This window comes from Mastomys coucha, unplaced genomic scaffold (genome assembly GCF_008632895.1).
Source record: "Mastomys coucha isolate ucsf_1 unplaced genomic scaffold, UCSF_Mcou_1 pScaffold7, whole genome shotgun sequence".
Taxonomy (NCBI): domain Eukaryota; kingdom Metazoa; phylum Chordata; class Mammalia; order Rodentia; family Muridae; genus Mastomys; species Mastomys coucha.
The window spans coordinates 51,557,533-51,571,866 of record NW_022196913.1 but is presented as its reverse complement, the minus strand read 5'-3'; the positions used below and the strand labels follow the sequence as shown (position 1 = coordinate 51,571,866).

The 14,334-nt window shown below is 44.7% G+C and overlaps 1 protein-coding gene across 9 annotated transcripts in view; it reads left to right on the top strand.

Annotated features, from left to right (window-relative positions):
- The window catches only part of Kif13a (kinesin family member 13A), a 187,748-nt gene that overhangs the window by 128,354 nt on the left and 45,060 nt on the right, over positions 1-14,334 (top strand). For all 9 annotated transcript variants that reach the window (XR_004115262.1, XM_031359236.1, XM_031359235.1 and 6 more), the window contains 6 exons: positions 596-809; positions 1,886-2,048; positions 3,889-4,029; positions 4,708-4,857; positions 8,252-8,413; positions 10,485-10,658. Coding sequence is in view for 8 of the 9 variants with exons in the window: in XM_031359236.1 (XP_031215096.1) it covers positions 596-809; positions 1,886-2,048; positions 3,889-4,029; positions 4,708-4,857; positions 8,252-8,413; positions 10,485-10,658 (1,004 nt within the window). In the remaining variant the exon portion in view is untranslated. The remainder of the gene's footprint in view (positions 1-595; positions 810-1,885; positions 2,049-3,888; positions 4,030-4,707; positions 4,858-8,251; positions 8,414-10,484; positions 10,659-14,334) is intronic.

Below are 14,334 nucleotides of genomic sequence, written 5' to 3'. Positions count from 1 at the left end.
GACCAGGCTGGCCTCAAACTTAGAAATCCATCTGCCTCTGCCTCCCAAGTGCTGGGATTAAAGGCATGTGCCCGGCAACCCTCTTAGAAATTATAACTGAGAATATCTATGCCTTATACCTAGTCAATATTTTCAAATGCTGTGATTTCCTCCCATCTAGGGAAATTCAAGAGTAGAGAAGTTCACAGTGAGCAAGCTGAAGTCACATGCAAAAACTGTGTTAAATGGGTGTAAAAGTCATGTGCTGTAGAGACCAACTCATTATGCTCCTAGCCCTGTGCCGTCCTGGGTTTCACAATGGTTTGACATCTAGTTCCTTCCATCAAACACCGGGAGGTTGATGACACAGACGGGTGAACATGAGGGTATGCTCAGCCCCCTGAAGAAGGTAAGAGTGGAGAAGGCTGTCAGCTGAAGTGTTACCCAAAAGCAATCCAGAAGGACTTCCCCTGAGCCCTCAGGCCTGTGCAGGAAGCAGAGAACCAGGCTAGATTCTCAGCTCTTTCTTGCTGGAAGAAGCCCCGAAAGGCACCTGTGTAGACTCCTGTCTTTATCGGCTGCCTACAACTCCTTGCCTCTTCTCTTGGCTCACCAGATCCAGTTCAAAATGTGGTTCAGGTCCTGGAGAAGCAGTACCTGGAAGAGAAGAGGACCGCCCTGGAGGAGCAGCGGCTCATGTACGAGCGTGAGCTGGAGCAGCTTCGCCAGCAGCTCTCTCCCGAGAGACAGCCGCCCAGCAGCGCCTCCGACCGCCTGGCTTACAGCAGCCAGACAGCCCAGCAGAAGGTGACCCAGTGGGCAGAGGAGAGGTAAGGATAGGGCCGGAGCCTGAGTCAGGGATGAGGGCTGCAGGGCTGGAGATGCCTGTGAAGGGAGGAGAGACCTGGACAAAAGGAGGTTGGTGACCCAGGTCTAGTTTGGCTGTAGGTGTTTTGTTTCAGAGGTATTACCCATCTTAAGGACTTGACTGTAATGTCAGCTACCACAGACCACCCATCCCCCCTAGATCCCGGATCCTTTACCCTCTGGTAAAGATAGCGCCTTAGACTGGCGGGCCTGAGACAGCAGTCTAAAGATGCAGACAGAAAGTGGGCAGGTCTGCCGCTTGCTTTCTTTGCTTGTGCTTTCAGAAGGAGGTTTTGGTGCTTGAAGCCAGACTTTCCCCGTGCTAGATATGCTCGCTGCCACTAAGAACACCGTAGTTCCAGGGGTATAGATGGGTGGCTTAGCAGAAACAGAAGGCTGCAGAGGGAAGTAAGGTGTGTTTGTGAGCAAACTGCCTTGTTGAATCTGGAAGTGACTTACAGAGGAGCTGAAAGAATTCAGCCTAAGCATTAGGCTGAGCATGTACAAGATGATAAGCAGGGCATGTCAAAATGATCAGGGATCCTTGGAAGGCAGAAGAACTGTCATATGGGCTTCAATAGTAAATAAGTAGGGAGGGAGGGAGGGAGGAAGGAAGGAAGGAAGAAAGAAAGGGAGGAAGGAAGGAAGGAAGGAAGGAAGGAAGGAAGGAAGGAAGGAAGGAAGGAAGGAGAGGAACAAAAGATTGCAGCAGCCCTAGCTGGTCTGAAACTGGCTATGTAACCAGGCTGGCCTTGAACTCACACAGATCTACCTGCCTCTGCTGCCAACATCCTAGGATTAAAGACATGCACCACAATACCCAGTACCTGGGTTTGTGTCCAACCCTCAACCCGTCAATTTTGTCCCCAACTGTAGTTCTCAATGAGTGACCTATCTGTGGACAGGAGAGAAAACTTCCTGAAAGTAGTTGTGTAATTGTCGATGGTATTGGTTACCATCTCCTGACAGCCCTGCCCACTGAGAAAGGAATGGAACTCTGGTTTATATCACATATGTTTTCTTTTCTTCAACGTTGCAGGGATGAACTCTTTAGGCAAAGCTTGGCCAAGCTTCGAGAGCAGCTGGTAAAAGCCAACACTTTGGTGAGGGAAGCCAACTTCCTGGCTGAGGAGATGAGCAAGCTCACTGACTACCAAGTGACGCTGCAGATCCCTGCAGCCAACCTCAGTGCCAACAAGAAGGTGGGCATGGCCCTCGGGAATGGGGCAGCATGGTGTAGGCTAGGACACGCTGCAGATCGGAATCTAGAGTTACCTCTTTGAGCAAGTCCTGAAGGGAACCAGGGGTGGCTCTGCAAGCCTTTGGGTTGGTATATACCCCATGGGTGAGTGTGCTGGGTAAATGCCCTTAGAAAGGACAGAAGCAGAAAGCTGGGAGGTGGTGTGCATGCCTTCAACTCTGGCTCTCAGGAGGGAGAGGCAGGCAGATCTCTAAGTTCAAGGCCAGCCTGATCTACAGAGGGAGTTCCAAGACATCCAGAGCTGCACAGAGAAACCCTGTCTTGAGGAGGAGGAGGAAGAGGAGGAGGAGGAGGAGGAGGAGGAGGAGGAGGAGGAGGAGGAGGAGAAAGAGAAAGGATAGAAGCATAATTTGGTGGTAGGATTTTCTGACTAAATCACTTCCTTGAATAGATTGAGACTAGCGACTCAGAAGATAGCTCAGCTCACAAGCTTGATAACCTGGACTCAATTCCTGGTTCCCATGTAAGAATAGAATGAGACAACGCCACAGAGTTGTCCTCTGACCTCCACAGGCTCACGGTGCCCACCCGTATCCACTCATCCACAGGAATAATAGAAGTTTCAAAAGAGTGAAGTTAGGCATACACGTGTGTTTATGCATGTATAGACATATATGCGTAAGTAATTTTGCCTGCTCTACTTCATGTAAACACCCTTGCTGTAATGGGGTACATGGGTATGCTTGGTTGTCCCGCCTTCTATGAGTGGATTCTCTGAGAAGGAGAAACATCTTGGAAACCTGCTATCACACACACAGAACTCCTTGCAGCCTTGGAGGTCTTCTGTCATTACAGCATAAAGAAAGTTTGCTGTAAGCGAGAAACCTGGAAGAAAATTAATTTTCATATTTTTTTCCTGCCCATACAGTTAAAAGGAAGTGTGTGTGAGGAGTGGAGAGAGACGGCTCACTCAGATAACCACTTACTACTCGGCCAGAGGACCCAAGTTTAGTTCCTAGTACATACATGGTGGCTCACCATTATCTGGAACTCCAGTTGCAGGGAATCCAAAATCCTCTTCTGGTTCTGAGGGCACCAGGAACACATGTGCACATACATGCATGCAGGCAAAGCACACATATGCATAAAATAAAATAAAATCTTTCTTTAAAAATTTTAAGAAAGCAAGTTAAGGAGTATCTTATTGACCTTTGGAGTTCTATGTCCACAGTCATAGGCCTGTGCGTACCTTCTTTCTGTATGTGAGAATTTTTATAGTCCTTTTCTTCTTTAAGACTGATTGATTGATTGATTGATTGATTGATTGATTGATTGAGACAGGGTCTCATAGTCCCATGCTGCCCTTACTATGTAGCTAAGGATGACCTTGAACTTCTGATCCTCCTGTCTTTACCTCACAAATGCTGTCATTCCCAGCATGCACTACCACATCTGTTTTAGTTGGTGCTTGGGGTGTAACCCAGGGCTTTGTGCTAGATAACTGAGCCACCTCCCCAAACCCTCACGGTTGTATCTATGTAACAAAAGCTTGAAGTACCCTTATAATTGAATAATAATCAGAATGTGATAAATTTGTATGATGAATTCCTATGTTGCTATTTAAAAGCAAGATTATGAAGAATATCCAACGAAAGGAATTGATTGTGAGGTAAATATACATAGATATATAGATACATAGATATGTATAGAAAAGATGTATTCCCTAGATGGTAAAGTTTTACCGTCTTTTGTAAACTTACAACCTCACTATAATATATACAGTCTTTAACTGTGAGGGGAACGTCAGAATCATGTCCACTCTGTTTTCCATTATGATACAGAGAGGAGCAATTGTCAGTGAGCCAGCCATCCAAGCCAGGCGGAGAGGAAAGAGCACCCAGGTCTGGACCATTGAGAAGCTGGAGAATAAGCTAATTGATATGAGAGACCTTTACCAAGAATGGAAAGAAAATGTCCCTGAGGTAAGAGAAACAGAGCATGAAGATTTGGCTGTATTAGGACCACAGGTATAATGGTTTGGTCATTTACACTAGGGAGGTAAAATGTGATCTTCAAGGTCCAATCCCACGTGATTCTGTCAGGTGGATGCGGAATCTGGGAAAGCCCGGCGGGACTTAGTTTGCTTTGTGTTCATTGCATCTCAAGGGAAATAAAAAGGAAAGAAGTTACTCTGAGCATGAGCAGTCGTTCCGCACCGTTCGTCCGTGTCCAGGAAAATTAGATCGGCCGAAAGCCAGCGTGGATTTCATCTCCATCCTCATCTGCGCATGTGCCCCTGTCTATGCTCCTAGCTTGTGCTCAGGGCTGGGTAGATTTCTGAATGTAATAGTGGCGAATGTAATGCTTAGTTTTGCTTTTAACATTTGACGTTAGAAATAAAAAGGAAAATTTGGTGAAGGAGTTGGTGTAAGTTACAGGCATGATATGAAGCAGGCTGCAGGTGTGGGGTAAATGAAGGTGGGGCTCCTTGAGCAAGCCCCGCTCATGTGCTGGGTCTTTGTGGGCACAATTCTGATTGTACTTGTTTATTTTTATGACTGCTTCCTCTAACCGTTTTTTAGTACTAGTTTGAAGTAACATGATTTAAGTTGATGCGTTGTTTCCTGATCTCTTACCCAATGACCTGTCCTCCTTCTCAGGCCAAGAGGCTCTATGGGAAGCGAGGTGACCCTTTTTATGAAGCTCAGGAGAATCACAACCTCATTGGTGTAGCTAATGTGTTTTTGGAATGTCTCTTCTGTGATGTGAAGCTTCAATATGCAGTACCCATTATCAGCCAGCAGGGGGAGGTAAGTACACGCCAGCCCCTAGAAAATGACAAGAGGAAATTTTGTTTAATCTCTGCCTTGAGAAAGATCAAGAAGGTGTGTGTGTGTGTGTGTGTGTGTGTGTGTGTGTGTGTGTGTGTGTGTGTGTGTTGATCTCCTTTTGTTTTATCCCTCTTAATAGCTGGTCTTAATATAAGTTATCAGTCAGAATTAAGCCATGATCTTAAAAGATAACACATTTCATATTTGTGATTCATAATTTTTTGTCTGTTTTAATATTAGTAAAAATTTTGCTTTTTGCCCCACATTAATTTTTCTTTTAAAAGCCACCTCCAATACTAGCCATTCATGCCAGTTCCTTCCTAGCTCATAGATGTCTTTTTCAAGGTATTACTTAGATTCAGGAGTGGTGGGGTGTTCCTTTGACCCCCAACACTCAGGAGACAGAGGCAGGCAGATCTCTATGCCAGCCTGTTCTACCCAGTGAGTTCCAGGCCAGCCAGCGCTGCACAGAGAGAACCTGTAAACAGACAAATTAATAAATAAAATAAAATAAAAACCTGGGAAGATTATTCTGAAGTCCTAAGTAACAAAGAAGGCAGCCTAAATAACCCTTTGTTAGCTCCCTTTAGACAGCCATAGTTCAACAGTGTGGGTATATGAGCCCTGGACATGTTAGAAAACATTCATGTAGAAATTTTACTTTTCCTTAGGTCCATTTTCACTTTGACAACTTTATTATTTGATTATACTGTGGCTACAGAAAGACTCAAATAAAACAAAAATTACCCAGTATCCCTCTGACCAACGCCGTAATAAGATTGTCTACAGTCCCTCCTAGTCTCTTGGTACGTTTGCACAGCATTTAAACCAAACCAACCCTGCAAAGTTACCCGTTTTTCCCATTTCATATTCTGGAGGGCCATTTTGTTACATGAAAATGTGCTCTTCAGTTTATTGATTCCCAACCTAATTATAATGGAAACATACCTTACCTTTAACTTTGGGGTGTTCAGTTGCTTGGACTATCTTCTGTCCTAGTTAGCACTATGTGGCTCTTATCTATTAAAGAAAATGTCGTAGGCGCGCCCAGGTACATATGTATATTTAAACTTGTGGTGCGTTCCAGCGTGTGCACTCCAGAAAGAGCCCATTGCTCTCTGTATTCATAGGCAGCACGGGGATGATGACTTCATGTGGTTCCCCTTGCTACAGGGTAAGATCTTCCCCAGAGCCATGGGCTGTTTGCTGATCTCCTGTGCTCTGCAGTCTTAGACACCATCTTCTATGGGTAAAGGCTTGAAAGCTGTGTGCCTCAGATTCAGACTTCTACACAGCTTGTCTTTAGTCACAGTCCTTAACTTCCTAGTTTGTTTTATATAATATACAAACTTCAATTACAAAGTTATTCCTTGAGGTTCTTAGAATAAGATATGGCTTACAAAGGGAAGCTGGGAATAAACCTTGGTTCCCAGAGTGGGATGTAAGTGTGTACGTGTGCACAGGTGTGTGTGTGTGTGTGTGTGTGTGTGTGTGTGTGTGTGTGTGTGTGTGTAGGACCTGGGACCTTCTGGGTAATTCTGCCCCAGTGACCACCAATGAGTCTCTCATGCTAAAAATACAACTTAAGTGGCTAGTGGAGCCTCTTTAGAGTTCCTGGCAGACTCTGGGTATCTGAAATTATATCACAAATGTACTCAGGGGGCCAGCCCATAGATGGCTCAGCAGGGTAAAAGTGCTTGGCCATGCAAGCTTAATGACCAGAGTTCAATCTGCAGTTTTCAGAGTGGAAAGAGAGAAAGGACTTCTAAATGTTTCCCTCTGACCCTCACACGTATGCTGTGGCATGCATATACCTGTACACACACACACACACACACACACACACACACACACACGTAAATAAATAAAGATGCATTCCATTATCAGACAAGCATCATACAGCACACTGCACTATGGTATCTCCACCCTTCTTCCCCTCTGTACTTCTACCGCTGTATCTCGCTTGTCAGATATCATCAGCTAATTTCTCTCAGATCCTTGGCCCCGGTGCCAGTTGCAACTATGGAAGTCTGAGCATTAAACATAGCCCTTAGCCTGGGGTGGTGGCCTATCCTTATAATCCTGCAATCCTAGTATTCAGAAGCTGAGGCAGGAAGATGGTGCATTTGAGCCGCCTCAGCCATCTCCAAAAGAAGGAAGAAAACTACCATACTGGACTTGCTTCAATGAAATGCTACCACAATGAGAAGCATAAACGTCCTAATGACAACTGGAGAAAAGTCATTTAGGGGTAGGGGATACCTCAGCAGTTAAGAGTGGCTTGCTGCTCTTAGAAAGGGCCAAAGTTCAAGTCCAAGCTCCCCAGTCAGATAGTTCACAACTGCCTATGAGTCCGGCGCCAGGGGCACCTTGATACCTTTGCCCTCTTTGGACAGCAACACTCAAGTGCACAGACATAATTAAACAGTAAGTTGAACCAAAGAGTCATTACCCAGAGTGCAGAATAAGGAAGCTCTCCTCTCACTGAAGCACTCTGGAGGCTGAAGCAGGAGGAGTCTACAGCGAGGTCAGCCTGGACTGTATAGAGAGACTCCGTCTCAACAAGTCAAAACCTCAGAAAACAAACAAAAGAACTGCTTTCCCTTGCCCATCTGGCTTTGATCCTGTGATCCCTTCTGGAGGAAGCACCTGTTACCACCCCAGGAGCCTGTTTTCATGCAGCTCTCTGCTACACACCGTCCTCCCTCCTCGAGCCAGGAACCATGTCTGCCAAGTGTACTGTTGGAAGCACAGTGCTTGGCACAGTTTCTGCCCCCATCCATCCTGGGTGTGCACTTGCTGTGCCCATGTGCACCCATTTATCCTATGCACACCCAACACCTACACCTTTCTGTTATGTTGACTGCTCCATCCTGTTATTGGCTCTTATTTCTCGATATCTTTCTGCACTTAACCATGGGTTCACTAGCAAAAGAGCCCACTCCCTGGTGTCCCAGGAGGCTAGATCCCTGAGGGAGTGAATGGATTGCCCAAGCATGGTATCAGATAAATGCATACATAACTATGTAAACAAATGCAGAACTGAATGTTCCAGTAGAATACGATAGCTCCCTGGAAGCTGCTCCATGCCTGACCTGAGGAAAATGGATACACCTAAGGAGAGTTCTAGAAAGCAAGTTGGCAGGAGACAAACTTAGTTCAGAGTAAGAAAAGAAAGGTTGCAAGGGCAAGTGTGAGCTTGCCAGGCTCTGCATAGGTGGGTTTGGGGTCTCCGTCCTGGAAGTGGTTTAGAAGGGAGGGTCTCACACTGCCAGAGATGGACAGCCAGTGCTGTGCAGTGCGTTTCTGTCTCCAGCTAGCCATGCCCTGGGTGTACCTTTGAACTCTGAAATGTTCCTGTTCCTTGACCCAGGTTGCCGGGCGTCTCCACGTGGAGGTGATGCGTGTTACAGGAACTGTTCCAGAGCGTGTGTCGGAAGATGACTCTTCAGAGAACTCTAGTGAGAGTGGGAGTCTTGAAGTGGTGGACAGCAGTGGGGAAGTCATTCACCGGGTCAAAAAGCTGACATGCCGGGTGAGAGAGCAGGGCTCATGTTGACCCTGGCAATGCCAAGCTATACCCACAAAGTTTAATGAAGTTTCATTTAGCACAATGCGAGTTAAACTGTCTGACAGGAGATGTGGCTGTGAGCAGCACTTTTTCTAGAATTCTCTTGTGACAGTTGTTTGAAATTTCCCCTACAGGTGTACCCTCTGCATTTTGTATCTAGGCAAAAGTGATTTTGTGATACCCTCCACATACCCAAGTCCTCTCAAGCCCCTTACACATGGTGTTTTCATATATTCTATACACACCCTTCTTAAATAACCCCCAGTAGAATAGCATGCAATGTGGTACAAATTCAGTGTGTTTGTTACCTTACGGTTTTTAACATTTTATGTAGTCCTGGCTATCCTGAAGTTCACTATGTAGACCATGCTTGCCTCCAATTCAACAGAGATCTGCCTACGTCTGCCTCTTCAGTGCTGGAATCAAAGCTGTTCACCACCACACCCAGCACTAGTCGGTTCTAATTTTCTACCTGACACAGCGTAGAATCACCTGACAGAGGAATTGCATTGGTCATGTCTAATGGGCCTGTCTGTGGGAGATTGTCTTAATTGTTAATTCATATAAGAGAGCCCAGCCCGCCGTGGGAGGCACCATTCCCTTGGCAGGTGGTTCTGAGCTGTATAAGAAAGCTAGCTAAGCACGAGCCAGCCAGCCAGCACCATTCCTCCATGGAATGGATAGATAGATGACAGGTGCTGTTCTCCAAGCTCCTGCCTGGACTTCCCTCAGTGAGTCTGCGGCTGAAAAGCTGAAATTAACCCTTCCTTCCCCGGAGTTGCTTTTGGTTGTAGCTTTTACCACACCAGCAGAAAGCAAACCATATGTTGGTTAAAAAACAATGACAAATGCATGCTGTCACAACACTATAGTTGTTTTGAGTGTATCTGATCTTTTGGCTAAATCACAGATGTCAAATCTACAAATATAGAAGGCCGTGTGTGTGGCTACATGGAGAATTCATTAGTGAGTTGTGGTTTTCTTTTATTAAAAGTCAAATCTGCATTGGAAACTAAGTCATGAGTCAATTAGACAAGAATGTGTTTGGGGTTCCTTTTTTTTCTTACTAAGTTTGTATTTTGTTGTTAGAAAACTGTGGTACGGGTTTTGTTTTAGATGGAACACTTAGGATGGTGAGATGCCTCATCAGGAAAAGAGGCTCACTGCCTAGTCCAAGAACCCGAGTCCAGTCCCCAGAACCCACATATGGGAAAGGGAAGAATCGACTCCCATAGGTTCTCCACACACGACATATGTGTACACATGCCAAGGCACATGCCTATGTGCTCACAAATGCAATAAGTAAATATAATCTTTCTTACAATTTGAAGATGGGCCCATGCACTAGACATGATGGTACATGCCTTTAGTCCCAGCACTCAAGAGACAGAACTGGGCAGATATCTGTGAGCTAAGGCCTCCATGGTTTATAGTTTTTAAAAAGGCTGGGCTGGGAATACAGCTTGGTCTGTGTGAGGCTCTAAGTTCTCTGAAAGATGGATGGATGGATAGGTAGATAGATGATAGATAGATGGTAGAGAGATGGATGATAGACAATAGATAGATAGAGATAGGAAATAGATTATTATCTATAGATAGATGGATGATTGATAGACATAGATTGATTGATAGATGATAGATAGGTAATTGATAGATGATAGATAGATAGATAGATAGATAGATAGATAGATAGATAGATAGGGAGATAAATAGGGAGATGGATGATAGACAATAGATAGAGATAGGAGATAGATTATTATCTATAGATAGATGGATGATTGATACATAGATTGATTTGTAGATGATAGATAGGTGATTGATAGATAGATAGATAGATAGATAGATAGATAGATAGATCAATCACAATGAATTGTCTCAAATATTTTCCAAATGATGACTTAGTTATGTAGCCCTGGCTATCCTGGTATTGATCCCCTGATTTGATCCCCTCTTAGAGATGACTAAACTAGGGACAGATACATACTTTAGTGTTTCTTTTTATGAGGTGCATAATTTATTTTTTAAATCTCTTCAGGTGATAATTAAAGAGGCAACCGGGCTACCCATAAGCCTCTCAAATTTCGTCTTCTGTCAGTACACGTTCTGGGACCAGTGTGAGTCTACAGTGGCTGCTCCGGTAGTGGATCCAGATGTGCCTTCCCCACAGTCCAAGGATGCCCAGTACACGGTGACCTTCTCTCACTGTAAGGTACGGAGGCAGTGACAAAGTGAGGTACCAGGCCAGGGGTGACACTCTATAGTGACTTGTGAGCTTGAGGCCCCCGGTCATTCCCCAGCACCAGAAATGGCCACAACAGAGTCACCATTAGCTGCATGATGGGGCAATGGAATTGGGCATCTTTTAAAAATCTACTTTTTATTTTGAAATAAAGAATAAGATGTTTGTGTCCCTCTTTTGCCGTACACATACAACATTATGTATAATTCTGGGGTTTGAGCAGGGATCCTTTCAACAGTGTGGAGCTTTATTTATTTTTCTTTCTTGATTGTTTTCAAGGACCAAAAATTCTTCATTAATTTGAAAAATAAGAAAGTTTTTATTATTACCTGGCGGCTTCAGAATTTAGTCCTTTTCTTGCTCGGCTCCCTTCCCCTGCTCCTCCTCCTCATGCTGAAGCCCTTCTCAGTGGGTCCCCTCAGCTTCTACACCATCTCCTGCTGTGTCTGTCAGCCCTTGCGTTCAGAGTTTCACGCCTGAGGATAGGTGGAAGGTTATGGGCTGACACAAGAGTAACCTCCTGGCTACACCGCTGAGGAAGATGATACCCCTTCCCCAGATTTGTTAAATTACTACAGAGCCCTGTTCCGGAGCTCACGCAGGCCTAGGACTCCGTATGTAGCCTGCCCCACCCTCCAGCTCCTGACAATCCTCCCTCAACTTCCCAAGTGCTGGAATTACAGGCAGGAGGCCTGGCTAAAATCTACCACTAACTTTTTTTTTTTTTTTTTTTTGGTTTTTTTTTTTTGGTTTTTCAAGTACCACTAACTTTTAAGTTCTGAGCATATGTGGTGGTTCAAGGGAGCTTAGACAGCCAGACCACACGCTCAGAGGCAGGAGAGCCTATTGCAGAAAGAAAAGTTTACCCTGGTTTTTTTTGGTTTTGGTTTTTCTTTTTTGTTTTTCTTTTTTAAAGATTGATTGATTGATTGATTGATTATATGTAAGTACACTGTAGCTGTCTTTAGATACACCAGAAGAGGGCGTCAGATGGTTGTGAGCCACCATATGGTTGCTGGGATTTGAACTCAGGACCTCTGGAAGAGCAGTCAGTGCTCTTAACCTCTGAGCCATCTCTCCAGCCCTTTTTTTTCTTTTAAGTGTAATATATCTTATGGGGACTTTGTGAAGCTCAAGTGTTCTGCTTTACAAGTTGAAATAATTTGGGAACATATAAAACGAAATCTGAAAAAAATCCCATCTTCCAGTCTTACTCTGCACAGGCGTAACCATCAGTGACGTTTTTCCTTTTAATGGATTACCTTTGGTTTTATTGTATTTTATATTTTCTAGGATGGAAAAGCTGCCATGCTAGCCTGGGCCTGCCCCATCCTCCTGAGCAGTTGAAACATCAGTTGCATGTCCCCAGACCCTGTCACATATTTTAATAAGCTATTTCCTGTGTTCCTGCCTCACCTTTCTGGCTTCCTCTGGGTACTGTCACCTAATTAGTTCTCAAAACCAGACTCTGCCCTCTGTGAGGCTTCTCCTGGAAGGTCTGTCCATGTTGCTTCTCTGAAAATTGTGTCTGTTCTTTCCGGCTCCAACTTAGAAAACAAATTCCTGTTGCTAGCTGTAAAATGTCCTGTGTGCAGACTCTCAGGTCTTTCTCTTTTCTTAAATAAGATTCACTCATCTATTTACTCAGTGTATATGAGTGTTTGGCCTGTGTCTGTACGCGTGCCATAGCCATGCCCAGTGCTCCCAGAGGCTGGAAGAGGGCGTCAGCCTCCAGAGCCAGGGTTACAGGAAGCTTTGAGCCACTTTGCGGGTGCTGAGAACCAAGCCAGGGTCCTCAGGAAGAAGGACAACTGCTTTAAACCATGGAGCCATCCTCTCTTACCCCAAGCCCATTTGTCTTGACCTGTATTTGCCAAACCACATTCTCAAAAATCTTTAGTTAGAATGTTTATCTGCAATATTTATTTCTTATTACTTAAGTTAGCAAAGTTATAGGCCTTATTATGGCTTTTATGGCTTTTTGGTTGGTTGGTTGGTTGGTTGGTTTTTCGAGACAGGGTTTCTCTGTGTAGCCCTGGCTGTTCTGGAACTCACTCTGTAGATCAGGCTGGCCTTGAACTCAGAAATCCGCCTGCCTCTGCCTCTCAAGTGCTGGGATTAAAGGTGTGCGCCACCACTGCCTGGCTATATGGCTTTTTCATATGCCTGAGTCTTTATACTTTGTTCTGATTCTCACACACACACACACACACACATACACACACACACACACACACACCCATCTCCGAAATTGCCTTCTCCCATACCCTTCCCCCATACACTGGTTCCTTTCTCCTAAGTAATACTCTCACACACACTTTTATTGTTGTTTTCCTAATATTCTTTTTTTTTTAAAGATTTATTTTATTTATTTTATGTGCATGAGTACACTGTAGCTGTACAGATGGCCATGAACCATCATGTGCGTGGCTGCTAGGAACTGAACTCAGGACCTCTGATGGCCCACTCGCTCTAGCCCAGCTTGCTCCAGCGTAATTTACTACAGCTGTCTTCAAGTGCACCAGAAGAGGGCGTCAGATCTCATTACAGGTGGTTGTGAGCCACCATGTGGTTGCTGGGATCCGAACTCAGGACCTTCGGAAGAGCAGTCAGTGCTCTTACCCGCTGAGCCATCTCGCCAGCCCCCTAATATTCTTTTTAAATAGTTCCAATCCCTTTTTTAAATAAACAGGGCTGTTTACGTCAGGAAGACAAAGGCTAGATTTTAACTGTGTGCTGTTTAACAACTGTTCAAATACATGGGGATCACAAAGCCCCCTGGGTTAGCCGTGTGATTTTAGAGGCTGTTGGATTTTTGTTTTTTGTTTTTTTGTTTTTTAAAGATTTATCTATTTTATGTATATGAGTGCATTGTTGCTCTCTTCAGACACACCAGAAGAGGGCATCAGATCCCATTACAGATGGTTGTGAGCCACCATGTGGTTGCTGGGAATTGAACTCAGAGCAGTCAGTGCTCTTAACCGCTGAGCCATCTCTCCAGCCCTGGATTTTTGTTTGGTTTGATTTTTTACTTCTAAAGTATGTAGTTTGAACTAATTGACCGTCATGTTTCTTTTACTTCTAAAATCCTGGGTCTGTCTCCAGATGAAATAAGAAAGTAGGTAGTATAAAGTTCGGTCAACTTAATAGCTGTCTCTAGAAATGAGTAAGACAGAGGTGCACCCAGGGCTCTGCTTGGTGCCCCGGGAGGCCCATGGGAAGGAGAGTAGCTTGGCTTTGAGCCTACAGAATGTTCCCGGTGACGTGCCACAGTTCTCGGGGAACTCTAAATTTACACGGTTGCAAACCGGTTTTGTAGAAAGAGAAATTGCAGTGAGACCCTCAGGAGCAAGAGCCTACACCATGGAGGAATCAGATAGCTGGAGTTCCTTACTCAGTAAGTCTCAAAGTGCAGCAAAGGTCACCTGGAGTTCAGAGTGGCTCACTGGAACTGACCATGAACCGAGGGAAGAGAACATAAATCCTAGCTCTGCACCTAAAGCCAGAAGTTTGAATTCAGACAAGTTGCTTCCTTCGTTAGACCTGAGTCATCTCCTAGATCCCTTCCAGATCTAACATCCCGTGGACCTTCATGCTTTTCTTTTTTTTTTTTATTTTTTATTTTATTTTAGATATTTTCTTTATT